Genomic DNA, 14,637 nt, shown 5'->3' with positions numbered 1-14,637 from the left:
TTACTGTGTAATGTTACTATCAATACAAACGGTAGTTTGACCAAGAGCAAGGCTATTAGTAGTGGCCCACAGTGTCACCAGATAAATATGCAAGTATTCTCAGAACTTAAATGTCCCACAAATATCAGCCACAATGAAAGGTTTAAATATATTTAATAATAAACAATAAAAGAACAAGAAAATACTCAGTATATAATCACAGTAACATCAAAGTTCAAAATCACAGGAAATATTTAAAGCAACATTGCAGGACAGTCTCAAATAAATAAAGAAAAACATCTAAATTAAGCTTGGCTATATTCCTGAATGTATCTAAGAGAATTACTGTACTCTAGTAACTTACTTACAGAGCAAGCAAGGCAGATGTGGGGAGTGGGTCTTCCAACTGATGTCAAGTCAAAGAAAAATACAGAATACACAGTCTCTCTCAGAGACTTCTTAAATTAGTATCCAAAATATTACTGCTGGGATAGCTTGTAGAATGACATCACTTCTTGTCATCTGACTATCCTAGGTAAACCCCCCATTGATGAAGCTGGTAGCATTTAGAATCTTCCCGTGAAAATACATAGACAAGGCTTGTTTAGATCTAAGGCAGATCCTGGAAGTCATAAAACAATAAAAACACTCCCAAGACAATACAGTGAACCTCTAGCTCTAGACATTGTGTCTGTTACTGCACTGAAACTGAGATAACATCCTTTTTTATAGTGTGGCTATAAAGTAATTTCATTTTAACTATTTTTCTGAAGCTTAACAAGTTAACTTCTGTATTCCAGTTTCCCTTTTTTAAATACATATACATCTAAACAGTTACAACAGTGTAAGTACATTTCTGTTCTGTTCCAGTAGGGTACACGGTGGATACATTTTTAAAGCTCAGTACTTTATAAACATTTTCAATGCACACTTCTGTACCTGCAGTTTGATATACACATAACATACAGTTCTAATACATTTATAACACAAGGATATGAATCTTGCTGATATTCTCAAATGGCATATAATTATTTACAAAATTCCAGATAGCTGGGCTGGCAGTATCTCCTCTCATGACATTAATATCCTTCAGAAAATTCATGGTAATGCAAAACATGCTAGTCTATCAACTTTCTAAGTTTGTCAGAATGATATTAAAAAAGTGTCCTTATGTTTGGTCCTTTGTACCCCCCCCCATTATTTGTGGCTTTGTTCAGATTTCTTATGCTAAGAAGTTGAGAGGTATGTGTCCCTCCTTTTTTATAGGGATGGGATTCCCACTACTGAGTAATCCTCCTTGACTTTTCTTTTTATTAATATTTTGTTCTTACTTTTCTTCCCAGATTGTGATTTCTGCTCGCTTGCTTTCTCTCTCACTCTCTCTCTCTCCCTATATATATATATATATATATATATATATATATATATATATATATGGCTAGCATTCAAGTGTTTGCTCTTTTCCCCACTATTGTGTGATCTCTGGCTGGCTTTCCAGGTCCCTACCTCAAGAACCATACTCCTTGGAGACTTTAATATTGACTGGAAAGGCTGTACCTCTGCCAACCCTACTACTCATATAACTCTCTTTGGCTTCCATCAAACCATTACCTTCCCTACCAGAACCCATAAACCTAGCAAGAAACAAACCACCTTAGACTGGATACTAGTAAATAGCAACCCCCTTGCCTATAAAACAGGTATACTCCCAGACGATATAAGCGACCATTCTTTTACTTTCATTTCTAGGCAAAAGACCCACATTCACAATCAAATAGCTTTTAGAACTAACAGAAACAAGAAAAAATCTCAACCCAGTTAACTTCCAAGCTGATCTCAAAGCTTGTAATTGGTCCCCCTAAAATACCTACCTCTTGACGAAGCTGTTTCATTCTTTAACAAAACATTTTTGCAAATCCTAGATCACCATGCTCCCACTTGCACTACAAACCAGCTCCCTGGGTCTCTAAAGATACCAGGCTAAACATTCGGCTAAGAAATAAACTCTGGTCCAAATGGAGAAAAACTAAAAACCCAACTGACCACCTAAAATTTAGACAACTTCGTAATACCACAAAAAAATCTATATACCTTGACAAAAAAAAAAACAAACTACTACCTAAAACTCCAACAAACCCAACAGCAAACCCCAGAAAAGTTTTGGTCAGGAATCAATAAACTACTCCACCCAGGACAGTCCAAAACACGTACCCCCTCTAACTTAACTCAAACTTCTCCCAACCAAATTGCTGACACCTTTAATATATTTTTCTCTGAAATAGTCCAATCACTAGCAAATACCTTGCCACCTGTGATCACCACCAAGTTATCTCACTAACCACCTTGCCCCAAACAGTCAACTTCCAGCCTGTTCCAACATCTCTCATACACTCCCTGCTTCTAAAACTTAAACCATGTACTCCATCAGCTGACCTCCTCCCAGCTGAATACCTGCAAACTGCAGCAGCTGTACTTGCCTACCCTATTTCTATCTTAATAAACAGAACCATTTCTGAATCCTATGTCCCATCCATCTGGAAAGTCTCTCATATCATCCCTTTGCATAAGGGAGGTATCTCAAATGAATTAGCAAACTTCCACCCCATAGCCCTTCTCTCTCCCCTAGCAAAAATTATGGAGAGATGTATACACTGTCAACTACTGCATTATCTCCTCAAAAATAACCTATTAGTGGACTGCCAACACGGTTTCAGGCCACACCATAGTACCACAACTGCTCTTCTATCCTTTACAGACTGCATTAATAAAAATAGGAATTCTAAGCTGCTATCTTCTGCACTTTTCAAAGACCTCTCAAAGGCCTTTGATATAGTTAACCACCAACTATTGATAGCTTTACTTAAATCACTTTCTCTTGATTCTCAATTAGTACAATGGTTCCAATCCTACCTAGATAACAGAAAACAAGCAGTCCTGTGGGACAACAACTTATCCTCTCAGCTTCCAATCACCCTTGGAGTCCAACAAGGATCAATTCTTGGACTACTCCCCTTCACTATTTTCGTTAATAATCTGAAAATCTCCATTTTTTTGTAGACTCCATGTATAATAATTTTTTTTCTCTGAGCTTTTCACCTCGGGCCTCTACTGAAAATGGACATATATCCAGTTAGACTAGCCTGGTCAACAAATGTAAAATTAATAAATAAATAAATAAATAAAAAATCTTGAGTTGGTATATTTAGTTAGGGTGGTATGGGGGGCACAGCCCCTCACATGGGTGGGTTTGATATGCTTCAATTTGTTTTTATGTCCATGTTGGTGGACTGAATCCTTTCCCTGGTGAACATATATATATATATATATATATATATATATATATATATATATATATATATATATATATATATTTGAGTACATGTTTATTGAAATGAAAAAGCATTGGCTTTGAAGTGATCAAGCTTGCACTTCGGAAATCAACACACACACACTAACAAAATTGGGGGAAAACGATCTCAAAAGGAAGCATTTTCCTTTTGTGATCTGATCACAAAACCTCACCACATATTCGGACATAATTTGTTGGAATGGTGGTAGAGTTACAGAAAGGTTTTTTCAAAGGTAATGTGCAATCTTAGGGTTAGGGTTAGGGACAGGGTTACAGTTAGCAGGCATCAATAAGGTAGTGCAGGGGGTTTGAATTTCTGTGTGTTAGGGGGTATATTTTCTGTCACTATGAATGCATATTACCTCTGCTTAAGTTTTTATTCCCTCTACAAATACTATACGCTTTAGCTAAGTTGCAAAACAATGGCACAATACTGGATCAGTTATCCTAGCAGTAATCTTGTCACACTTTATAGGAACAACTTCATTAACAGCATGCAATTCAGTTTTCACACTACTAACATTCTCTTCAGCAGTAGTAGAATGGAACTTAGAAATGTGTCTGCTTTCTCCATGTTTGGAACAGATTAACACATTACTTGCAGCTTGTCAATTCACACTGATGGCACAGTTTTACTGTGGTTTGGACTTAGAAGCAGGCAATGCAGTTTTACACACTGTATCATTAAGTAATACATGTTCTATTAAAGTTACTAGCTTAACAGAGTTCTTGGGATCACTTTGCCATACCTCTTTTCTTACTAGGCAAAACTATTGGAAATGTGTCTACTGCTGCAAATTCTAACATTTTCAATTGACTGTTGCTACCAACGTCTAGCAAAATCTTTTAAAATCTGCTTTAAATCATGCAGCTGTGCTCTTACAGAGTTGTCGACATTAAATGTCTAGTTATACAGTTTTATAGCTTGTGCTTCATTCGTAATTCCAGCCCTAGCTGAAAGTTATTTTTTTTAAATTTGGCATAGTTTATGTAATCAGTTCCCTCTGTGTCCATATATATTTTCAGTATCTCTCATATTATGTCACAAAATATAAGCCCAGCACGGCTCAATTGATCAGGAACCACGAAGCACTGCAGTAAAAATCTTTTATTGTAGAACCATACACCAAATAAAAACGCTGTTAGATGTTGAGCGCTTTCATCTAGTAACTCTAGATTTCTTCAGAACATCAAACAAGGTGTGTCATACACTTTAAATACCTAAGTTGCCCGCCTTTTTTCCAAGTACTATTACCCAATTACATATATTTAACCCTTAGTATAACACATACAATAAAACCAACAATTCTGACTGCAATATTATAAAACTTTAAAAATATACAAATTTGCTCAATTAATCAAGATTAATACTCCATGTATATCTATTACTATCATTTAAAAAATATATATATATTTCACAAGACATCAAAATTTGATTCATAAACAATAATATAGGACTACTCTAACATAAATATAAAAATGATTTGTAATTACTACTTCTAAATGTATGGGTGAAAGCCTATTGTGTATGCTGTGTAGCATTATTGTTTTACCTAAATGTCAGTTTGAGCTATGAATTATACCCTCAATAAGGGTTTAGTAGGGATTACTTCATTAAGGCCAGGTGGTGTGGCAGCCTCTAATCGCAGTTGCCATTTTATTTCTTTTTCCCCCACAATGGCCTTTATGCTGCCTCCTCTAGGGTTATGACTAACCACATCGAGTATACCAAATTTAAAGCTCCTACATAACTCACTATTTAATATATGTCTCGATAGTGCATTGTTAGTGTCATTTCTCTTAATGCAATATAAATGGTCATACATTCTATTTTTTAGAAATCTATCTGTCATTCCTACATAATCATTTTCGCATGTATCACAGATAGCTAAATATACTACGTGTCTTGTTAAACAGTTACCATGTTTGAAATGAACCTTAGTTCTATTTCTGTCCTTTAATACTATATTTTTACCTTCATATATATATTTGCAATAATTGCAACATCTGCACTTTGTAGTACCCCTACTTACGCTCTTGCTATCTTTCATGGAACTTTGTCTTATTTCAATAAGTCTATGAAGGCTGTTACCTGTCTTATATACAAAATTGGGCATTGAGGGAACTTTGTCTTTAACCCCTGCATCACTTGTCAAAATGTGCCAATGTTTTACTATTATTTGCTTTATCTGATGTGTATGGTCACCATACTTCACAATACAGGCTCTCTTGTAAAAATCCCCCTCTATATTCTTTTGTCTATTGTTCGTAGATATTCCTATGCCTAATAGTGGGGGGTATTTCCTACCCCATTCCTGCATTACATAATGTGTTAAGTCTTCCAACATCTTATCGGGATATCCCTTTTCTCTGAACATAGCCTCCATAAATCTAATCTCCTTTAACATATTATTCCTTTCTGATGTCATCCTCGCTGCCCTTATCAATTGCCCTTTCACTATATTGTACTTGACTTTGTATGAATGAGCACTGGAATAATGCAAATAGCCATTGCTGTAAGTCTCTTTCCTATGTATCATTGACTGAAATGTCTTGCCATCATTATAGACATAAACATCTAAGTAATTTATTCCTTTACTATCACATTGATAGGTGAATCTTAGGTAGCTGGTAGTACCATTAATATATTTCACAAAATCTTCTAATTCCTTAATATTCCCTGTCCATAACAGAAACATATCGTCCAGATATCTTACATACGTTTGGATCTTGTGCATCCAGTTTGTATTAAAAATGTATGTTGTTTCCCAATCTAGGAGAACCATGTTGGCATACATGGGGGCACAAGCTGCCCCCATTGCCACCCCTGAGATTTGTTTATAATATTCTCCTTCGAAAAAGATGTAATTGTGGTCTAGTACTATTTCCATAAAAGAAGTGAGAAGGACAATCTCTTCCTCTTGTAACCCACTGAAGTTTTTTAAGCTCTGTATAAAACTTTCTATTCCTTCATTCTTTGGAATACAAGAGAACAATTCCCTGACATCAATGGTGACAAAAATAATGTCAGGGGACCACAATTCCTGTTTGAATATTCCCAGGAATTCCCAGGAATCCTTCATTATATGGGGTATGCATTTGTACATATGTTTCAACCTATTGTCCACTACTTTACCATATGGGAATGTCTTGCTCGCACTCCCTGATATGATTGGTCTAAATGGAGGGTCAATAGGATCTTTGTGTACCTTGGGAATCCCTCTTATAGTAGCCAAGATGGGGTACTCAACTTTCAGGAATTTGTAGAGTTCTTCATCCACTCGATTATCTAACAAAAATTCCTCCAAGTAGGAGTCTATTCTGTTGTAAGCAATATTTACTTGGTTTAATGAAGATACTTCATACTGGTTTGGATCATTTAATATTTCAAATATCTTATTGCTATACTTTTCTTGGTCATACAATACTATTCCCCCCCCCCCCTTGTCAGCCACCATAATCCTGACATTTTCAGAACAGATGGAATCAATCACTGAATAGATGTTATTAATCATAGTTTGGTCCTTTTTCTGATATTTGCTTTTCTTATATAGCTTGTAAATGTCACCCTGTATCACTTTCTCAAAGGTCTCCAATGTTTTCACCATAGGGGGTGTAAAAGTACTCTTTTTCCTAAGGTCAATGTTTGTGGGTACATGTTGTGACCTGTTTTGAAAAAATATCCCTAGGTTAAGTTTTCTGAGAAATAGCTTTACTTCTACCAGGGTGTCTACCAAATCTAATGATTTGTCCGGTATGAATTTCATACCCTTAGAAAATACTTGTGCCAGGTCTGGTTGAATTGCATAGGAACTATAATTATAGATTTTGACATCACCTTCTTTAATTACTATATGGGGGCCTAATGCATATCTGTTATTATCAATGTATACGTTGTCACTTGAGCTTGTATTATTGAAAACATTGTCTTTATTGGGCACCTGTGTTATCTTTGTTTGTTCCACCTGGGGAACCCCTTCCTCTTTCGGTGTACTGTGTACCACTTGTCCTGCTCTCCTTCCTCTAAAAAAACATCTTCATTGTGGTAGTGAGGTACTTCAGCCTGAGGTATGTCCCTAGTATCTCCCTTATGTGTTTCCCTCTGTCTCAACCTATCCTTATTATTCCACCTGTATGCTACCTCTTGCTCATACTGCTGCATGTCACGTTCCAATTTTTTACATTTTCTGGCAAACATTTTTTTGCTAGTGTGTTCAGCATAATCATACTGTTTAAAAAATAGCTTTTCCCATTGTGGAAATAGCTTGTCTTCCCGTATTGCACTATCCATATTTTCCACTTCAGAAATCAAAACAGTCAATTGTGTATCATTATTGTCCATAATGAACTTCATAAACTGTTCCCCAAATTCATTAAACATATCATTGCATTTTTTTATATTACAAACATTCATGTCTACGCCCATAGGTCTTTTAAAAAAACGAAGTCCCATCGGGACTACATGACAATTTAAACAACGCTTTAAGTACATGTTTTCAACCTGTATTGCTTTTATTTTCGTTAACTTATTACCAAAGCCAAAAATCATTTGTTTTAAAGAATTATACTGATCGTGCGCCACCTGTCCTTTACTGTTCCTATTACTACTAGTTTCAAAATCAAATGGCAGTTGTAACAACTTTTCAACATTATAATGATGTAGATTGTCATTGAAGCCCTTGACGGGCTTCTGTCGCACAGTACCTGGAGTTTTGGTGTTAATATTGGCGCTAGATTTGGATTTAGCACCATATGTCCTTTCCGGCAGTTGTCTTTTAGGTTTAGCCCCCGAAATTAAGTAGGATTCCTCCTCGTTGTTACGAGAAGCCGAAATAAAGTTGGACAAAACTGAATTGCTGTTTACATTTGTACGCATATCTTTCCTCGGCGTGCAGGTGAGTAGGAATGGTGACGAACTTCTCCTTTGCCCGTTCGGGATGTCGTCCTCACTCGCTTGGCCAATAGAGGAATGAGACAGCGCTAATACTTCCGTAGTAGAAGGCGGGTTTTGTATTTTTAAAGTGCCCGGTTTGGGAGTGAATAGTTCTATAAGGCGGGTTAGTTCTCCCTTTATTATGGCCATCTCAGAGTGCAGTTTATCCACTTCATCTCGAGTAATAGGAGTTCCTGAACCCGATACATCCTGCAATGAATCCATAATCGACTTGTCTCACACAATAGTTCCTGAAGTCCACCAAGTATGTCACAAAATATAAGCCCAGCACGGCTCAATTGATCAGGAACCACGAAGCACTGCAGTAAAAATCTTTTATTGTAGAACCATACATATCTCTCATATTAGCTGGAGTTACAGGATTTTTGCACAGTGTGCTTGGTTCCTGTCTTTTAAGGTGGCATAATGCTCCAAAATGACAAGGGGTGATTCAAGGTCATCCTTCTTGGTTATTTGTTCACAGCAGGCACAGTTTTGGTGTTGGCAGCTCTACCTGTGACTCTGCAGTTCATTTTACTAAGTCCTCCAATGTTGGGATCACCAGTAAAGTACTTCAGAAATAGTAGTGGAAAAGCATCTGAGACACAGCTATAATAATGCTGCAGGGAACTGATAGCTCAAATAGGGTTTGAACTTGGCAGTTGATGTACTGTAAGGAATGGTAAATGGCAAGTGCCTGGACAACTGTCGCCATTCTCCAACAATGTGAATTCCAAAGAAAACGATGGAGGCATCCATTGTATTAAAAAACACATGTACATATTTGATATTCTACAAAACAATGAAAATGACTGCACTCTTTGCTTTTATTTTGAAAGCAAACAAAACAGCCTATGTAATGTTTAGTCCCCCCAAAGGTACCTTTTAGTACTCTATGCAGTCCTGCATGGCCCCTCCAGCAAATGGGCTGTCTGAAAATGTTAATGCTGTGGGCCTCATCCAAGCCCTGACTCTAATTCTTTATCACAGATAGAACCATCAGCATATAACTCCACAGATCAGCCCCAAGTGGCTTTACATGCTCCATACCTCAAGGGTCTTCCTTTTTGATGTTCCTCCAAATGCAGAACTAACTTTGTGAATCTAACCCTGTAGGCTACTTCCTTTTATACCACAGAAATGGGTAATTAAGTCCTCATCACTCACTAATAGAGCATTGCTTAGCTACCTGTTTATGGAATTATCCCACACTACTCCACATTGCAACACACATGCAATGGCACAATATCATACCATCTTTTATATCCAACATGTTACTATATATAAAGATGTTAGTGTTTATCTCTCTCTCTCTCTATATATATATATATATATATATATATATATATATATATATACACACACACATAGAGAGAGAGTGTGTTTGTGTCCATACACACACACACACACACACACACACACACACACACATATATATATATATATATATATATATATATATATATATATTGGTCAAATGCACATTGGTTGTTCATTTATTGGGGAGAAAAATAGAGCAACTAAAGAGTTGGTAGAATGCATTTTTGTGCAAAAGTTTGAATGCATTATGTATGTGCGGTTTTATCAAGGGTAGACTGTGTCTGCTAAATTTAGTAAAACTTATTTGAGAAGGCCACAAGGCAATAGATAGTGGTCATTCTGTCCATATAGCCTGTCTGGATCTGTCAAGACATTTGACACCATCTCCCATGTTGGTATTGTAAATAAGCTAAGAGCTAAAAAGTTTAACCCTTATGTGGTAAGATGGATAGGAAACTGGCTGCAAGACAAAATCACATTGCTAAAGTGTCAAGCAGCTCCTCAGAAGTAAAAGGGTATCTAGTCCTGTATCATAGGATCCTTGCTTTTCGGCCAGAGCCGTAGCTGGCCCAAGTAGTGCCCAATGCCAATCCATGACTTGGCACCCCTCAGCTTCTACCAGATGAGAAAAAAAGTCATCTGCTTTGAAAAACATTTGTAACAAGCAATTTGCTGCAAGTTATATCACACACACAAAGTGACTACAAAATCAGTATTTATGTAACAGCATGTCAGTCCTGACCATAAAACCAGTATTTCTGTACTGGAATTCAGAAGTGCTGATCTGGAAATGAGTGCTAGTGAGTTTGGCCCTTGCCCCACCTTAGCTATGCTTCTGTTTTTGGCATATACTTCTTTGACATCCAGATCACAGACCTAAATCAATGACTGACCAAGTCTGAAGATAACCGCAAGCTCGGTGCTATGTTCAAGCAACCATTTGATACTGATTCATTATAGCAGGAGCTGACCTGAACTAACCAGTGGTTTACAGAAAATAGTTTAAAATTAAATCCAAGAAAGCGCAGCATTGTCACATGTGGAAAATAAAATTCTCACTAAATTACAGTATGGTAAAAACCCCACTCCAAACTGACAAAGTAGTCAGGGATCTTGGTACCTGGGTCAATACAGCCCTCTCTTTTGACCATCATGTAGCATCAGTAGTTCATAAAGTCCTTCTATTTAGAATAACTGATATCTAAGACCATATCACTCAGATCGAAAGAAGTGATCCCTCTATATGTAGCTCTGGTTAGAGTACAATGCCCTGCATGGCATATATCAAGTCAGATGCATCAGGCAACTTAAAAGGGATCAGAGATTCTTTACACAGAAGATTACTGGTCTAAAGACCCTCTACCACCAGGAGAAGTTTAAAGTCCATCACTATACTCAGGCTTTCCACACCATCAGACACCTAGTTCTCATTGCTCTCTTGTGTCTCTGCAAGACTATCATCTTCACAAATGCCAGAACTAAGGACATAACTCTCCACCAACATATAAACAAAACTTGGTGGAGGGCTGTATTTATTTCACAACATTTACCCTATCTCTGGAATAAATTTCCCCTACATGTCAAGCAGTGTGACACCCTTACATACTTCAAATCCATCTTTGATTACTGGATTGGTATCTACAAATTCATCCCCAGACAAACCTACTTATCCTTTCTAGACACTAGTTTACAACTTGAGGGTGAGCAGTGGCAAAGTGCAGATGTTCTCAGGACTCATATGCATTGTAATTCCTATAATCCTACTTCCCATGGCTTATATTTTACTGCTTATAATTTTAATCTCATAAGGGTTTCTCATCTGTTGTACTGTTTCTCTTTGTTAAATATAATTGGTGAGTACATATGAATTTTTTTCCTTGCTCATTATATTCTAACACGGTGCTTTGCACCAGGGTTGTCAGCTGGACTTCCTCTTCCCAAATATGGATTATAGAAAGTGGTGAAGAGGCAACAGAATGTTTGGGCAATCACAGTATCAAGGACCATGTGGGCATATCATTTTTTGCTCATATTGGGAGTGAAGCATACAGTAATATTTGTTTTACTGAGTCTTTTCTCTCTGCACCTGCTAACCTCTATTTTTTTTTACTCATAGATACCATCATCCACTCAGCTGTCACAAGGTTATATGCCTGACCTGCTTGTCTCCACTACCCATGCAGCACCCTGACTTGATCTCATAGTGCTGCATATGAATTAGTCATTGTTTGAAGGCTTTTTGGTGGGGTATACATTGCAGCCCTTCATGTCTTGAGGTGTCACTGCTGCAGACAGGGCTGCCTCTCTCCTTCCCAGGTGGATGAGCCAGTGGTGGCCACTTATTCCCATAAAAATACCCATTTTTTAACCAGGTAGGCCCACTGGACACAAAGTCCTTTTTCAGGGATGACATGGGAGCAGTTAAATGCCTTGCTCAAGGTCACACAATAGGCAAGTTAGGGCTGACGGATTCAAACTTTGTACCACAGGAACTACATTTCACAACCTTAACCCTCTGTGCCCATCATCCGCTTTTGTCAACCTGATCTTCCAGGTTGCTAGTCAGTCTTGAATCCTGTGGGTTGAAGTTAGGGAAGCATCCCTGTATACTACAGAGCCAGCTGTGTAGGAACATAATTCTTAGCTGTCTCCCCCACCTCACCCATGACCACCAGCTGAATAGGAACGTAATTCTTAGCTGTCTCCCCCACCTCACCCATGACCATGACTGGTTGTTGGCACTGCTGCACTAGAGACCCAACTCTTCCAAAACCCAACAAGTGGAAGTTTATTTGTTGATTTTTGTCCACCAAAAGACTAATTATTCAGTGGCATTTGTAATGCAGGTTGCTGCCATGCTTTTGCATGAGTAGATTTGAATATTCTGAATTTTGTAATTCCTGACAGGGATTTTTATATCTTGTACAATTTCTGCCACATTCCTTCTTCTATTTTTTCATCTTCTAAATTGTTTATTGTTGCAGGTATCCCCAACTTTGCTTCTGGTCACCATGCTATCGCCTTTTGTTTTCCACTTTATTTATTGCCAAAATAAGTTAATTCTTCAAAATTTCTCTCTTTGTGCATTTTTTACTTGACTATTTTATCTTTCCTTGGTTTTCTGTACAGACCTGCTGCTTCATCTAAACATACTAGTGAAATCATTGTGCTGTACATTTTGGCTACTTCATATGCACTCCCTGATGAGATTATGTTGTACATTCAAACTTAGTTTGCCAGCATTTACTTAAGAAATCATTATGTTGTACATACCAGCTATTCTGTCTGCACTTACCAATGAAATCATTTGATTTGCCAATGTCGTAGTCCCATACAGTAACTTCTAGGCTCTTTTGGGTCAGATCACAGTGTTGAATCTCATAGAAAAACTCCTGCAGAAAGAGAGAGAACATCCAGCTCCATTATTAGTGTTTCTTCATTATCCTAGTCTGTAGCTAGGTTCATACATGACAATTGTATAATTAAATATAGAAAAGTGACCTTGACTTTTAACACCATGTAACTTGTTTTCCTTCACTGATCAATGAGTGGATGTGCTGAAGCCAACAAAATTGCTTATTGTGTATCCATTGAGTTTTGTTGCTATTAACATATTTCAGTGTGTTTTATGTCATCTGGGAGACTGTGGTAGTTATAAGAGTTTGTCACAAAGTTCCAATGGGGGTCATGGTCAGAAATGCAATGGATTTTGGTACTATGTATAGCAGAACTAGCATTTAAAGGTATGTTTGAAACAATATTTGAAGAAGTTCCATCAGGCCTTGCCAGTTTGAACTTGGCTGGAGATTCCCTATAACCCCAATGACTTGTCATGCAAGACTCTGTGAACAGCTTATTAATCTCTTGGTATGTTTTAATGGAAAAGAGGGGTTGACTACCCATCCCAACCTAAATGGATGTGGTTCAGGTAGTAGGTGCTGTGACTCAATTTTTTATCAAGTTAATATCCCTGTGATGGACAGATGTATGATCTCGTGATCTGTGCTGAGACCACCAATTAATATGATTTGGCAGGTTATGATGTGGGCGTAATTGGCCTTAAGGATATGTGGTAAATATGCACTGTTGCAATAGGTTATGATCAACATCTGTTATACCCAAATCAGCTTTACACTGAACAGCTGCAACGCATAGTTATAAACACTATCCTGCCAGGAATCCACCTACCTTGTTGTCAGTCCACTATCTTCCAATGCTATCTTACTAATTATAACTGAAAATTTGTTGAGTTCATTTTGCATACACACATACAGACTAATTCCCAAGAAGGCTCAATGATAGCTTTCTAGTATAGCACCCTTTCTCTTGTCTTTATAGAAATACACTGCCACCAGCAAGACTAGTGTAACAAAAAACAATGGAATTATTGTCCAATCTTAACTTAAGTCAGCTGTAATATACTTATAGGTAGATGTGGCTAAAACAGTTTCTTTTCAAAAGGCAAATAGGTAATCTGTGAGCAATTATATGAACATACCCTTCTAAGTTATCAATAACTCATGTTTGGGGTGGGTAATGCAGGCTTTACCCATGGTTGGCACAGACTGAGCAAGATGGTGAAGGTAACTAAGTTAGCTGGAAAAATGAGAGAAATTACACCTGGTACAGTGTGAACACATCAATTTCAGTGGACCCATGCCTCTCAAACAAAAAAAAGGCAATATGCCTTAAAACGATAGATACAGATAGTGGCACCTTGCAGACTTATTCAGGTGCAAAAGCTGAACAGAATGCAATAATGAATGGATTGGACCAAATGTTTCAAGAATAAGGTCTGCACAACAGTAGAATGTATAGCAGTGATGAGAACAAGAACTGAATCTGCTGGGTACTGCATATTTCTCACTATCAACAAGCTGCAGGACTGAATGAAATAATGAATGGCCTACTTAAAAAAGTTAAAAGTGAAACACACTTTACAAGGCTGGGTAAATGCATTAACTTAGCAACTTGCTATCCTCAATAACTGACCACTTGGTGGGGCTACACTTTTCAAAGACATGTAATCCGTCCAAGAATAACATCTGTAGTATTC

General features: G+C 37.4%; 1 protein-coding gene across 2 annotated transcripts in view; it reads right to left on the bottom strand.

The window, feature by feature from the left end:
• The window catches only part of DOC2A (double C2 domain alpha), a 1,042,537-nt gene that overhangs the window by 10,435 nt on the left and 1,017,465 nt on the right, over window positions 1–14,637 (bottom strand). For both annotated transcript variants that reach the window (XM_044087933.1, XM_044087934.1), the window contains one exon: window positions 12,877–12,973. In XM_044087933.1, coding sequence (XP_043943868.1) covers window positions 12,877–12,973 — 97 coding nt within the window. The remainder of the gene's footprint in view (window positions 1–12,876; window positions 12,974–14,637) is intronic.

The sequence above is a fragment of the Protopterus annectens genome, chromosome 11.part0, assembly GCF_019279795.1.
Source record: "Protopterus annectens isolate FY-2018-M chromosome 11.part0, PAN1.0, whole genome shotgun sequence".
Classification (NCBI taxonomy): Eukaryota; Metazoa; Chordata; order Ceratodontiformes; family Protopteridae; genus Protopterus; species Protopterus annectens.
Note: the sequence above shows the minus strand (reverse complement) of the source record. Positions and strands in the feature narration are given on the sequence as shown.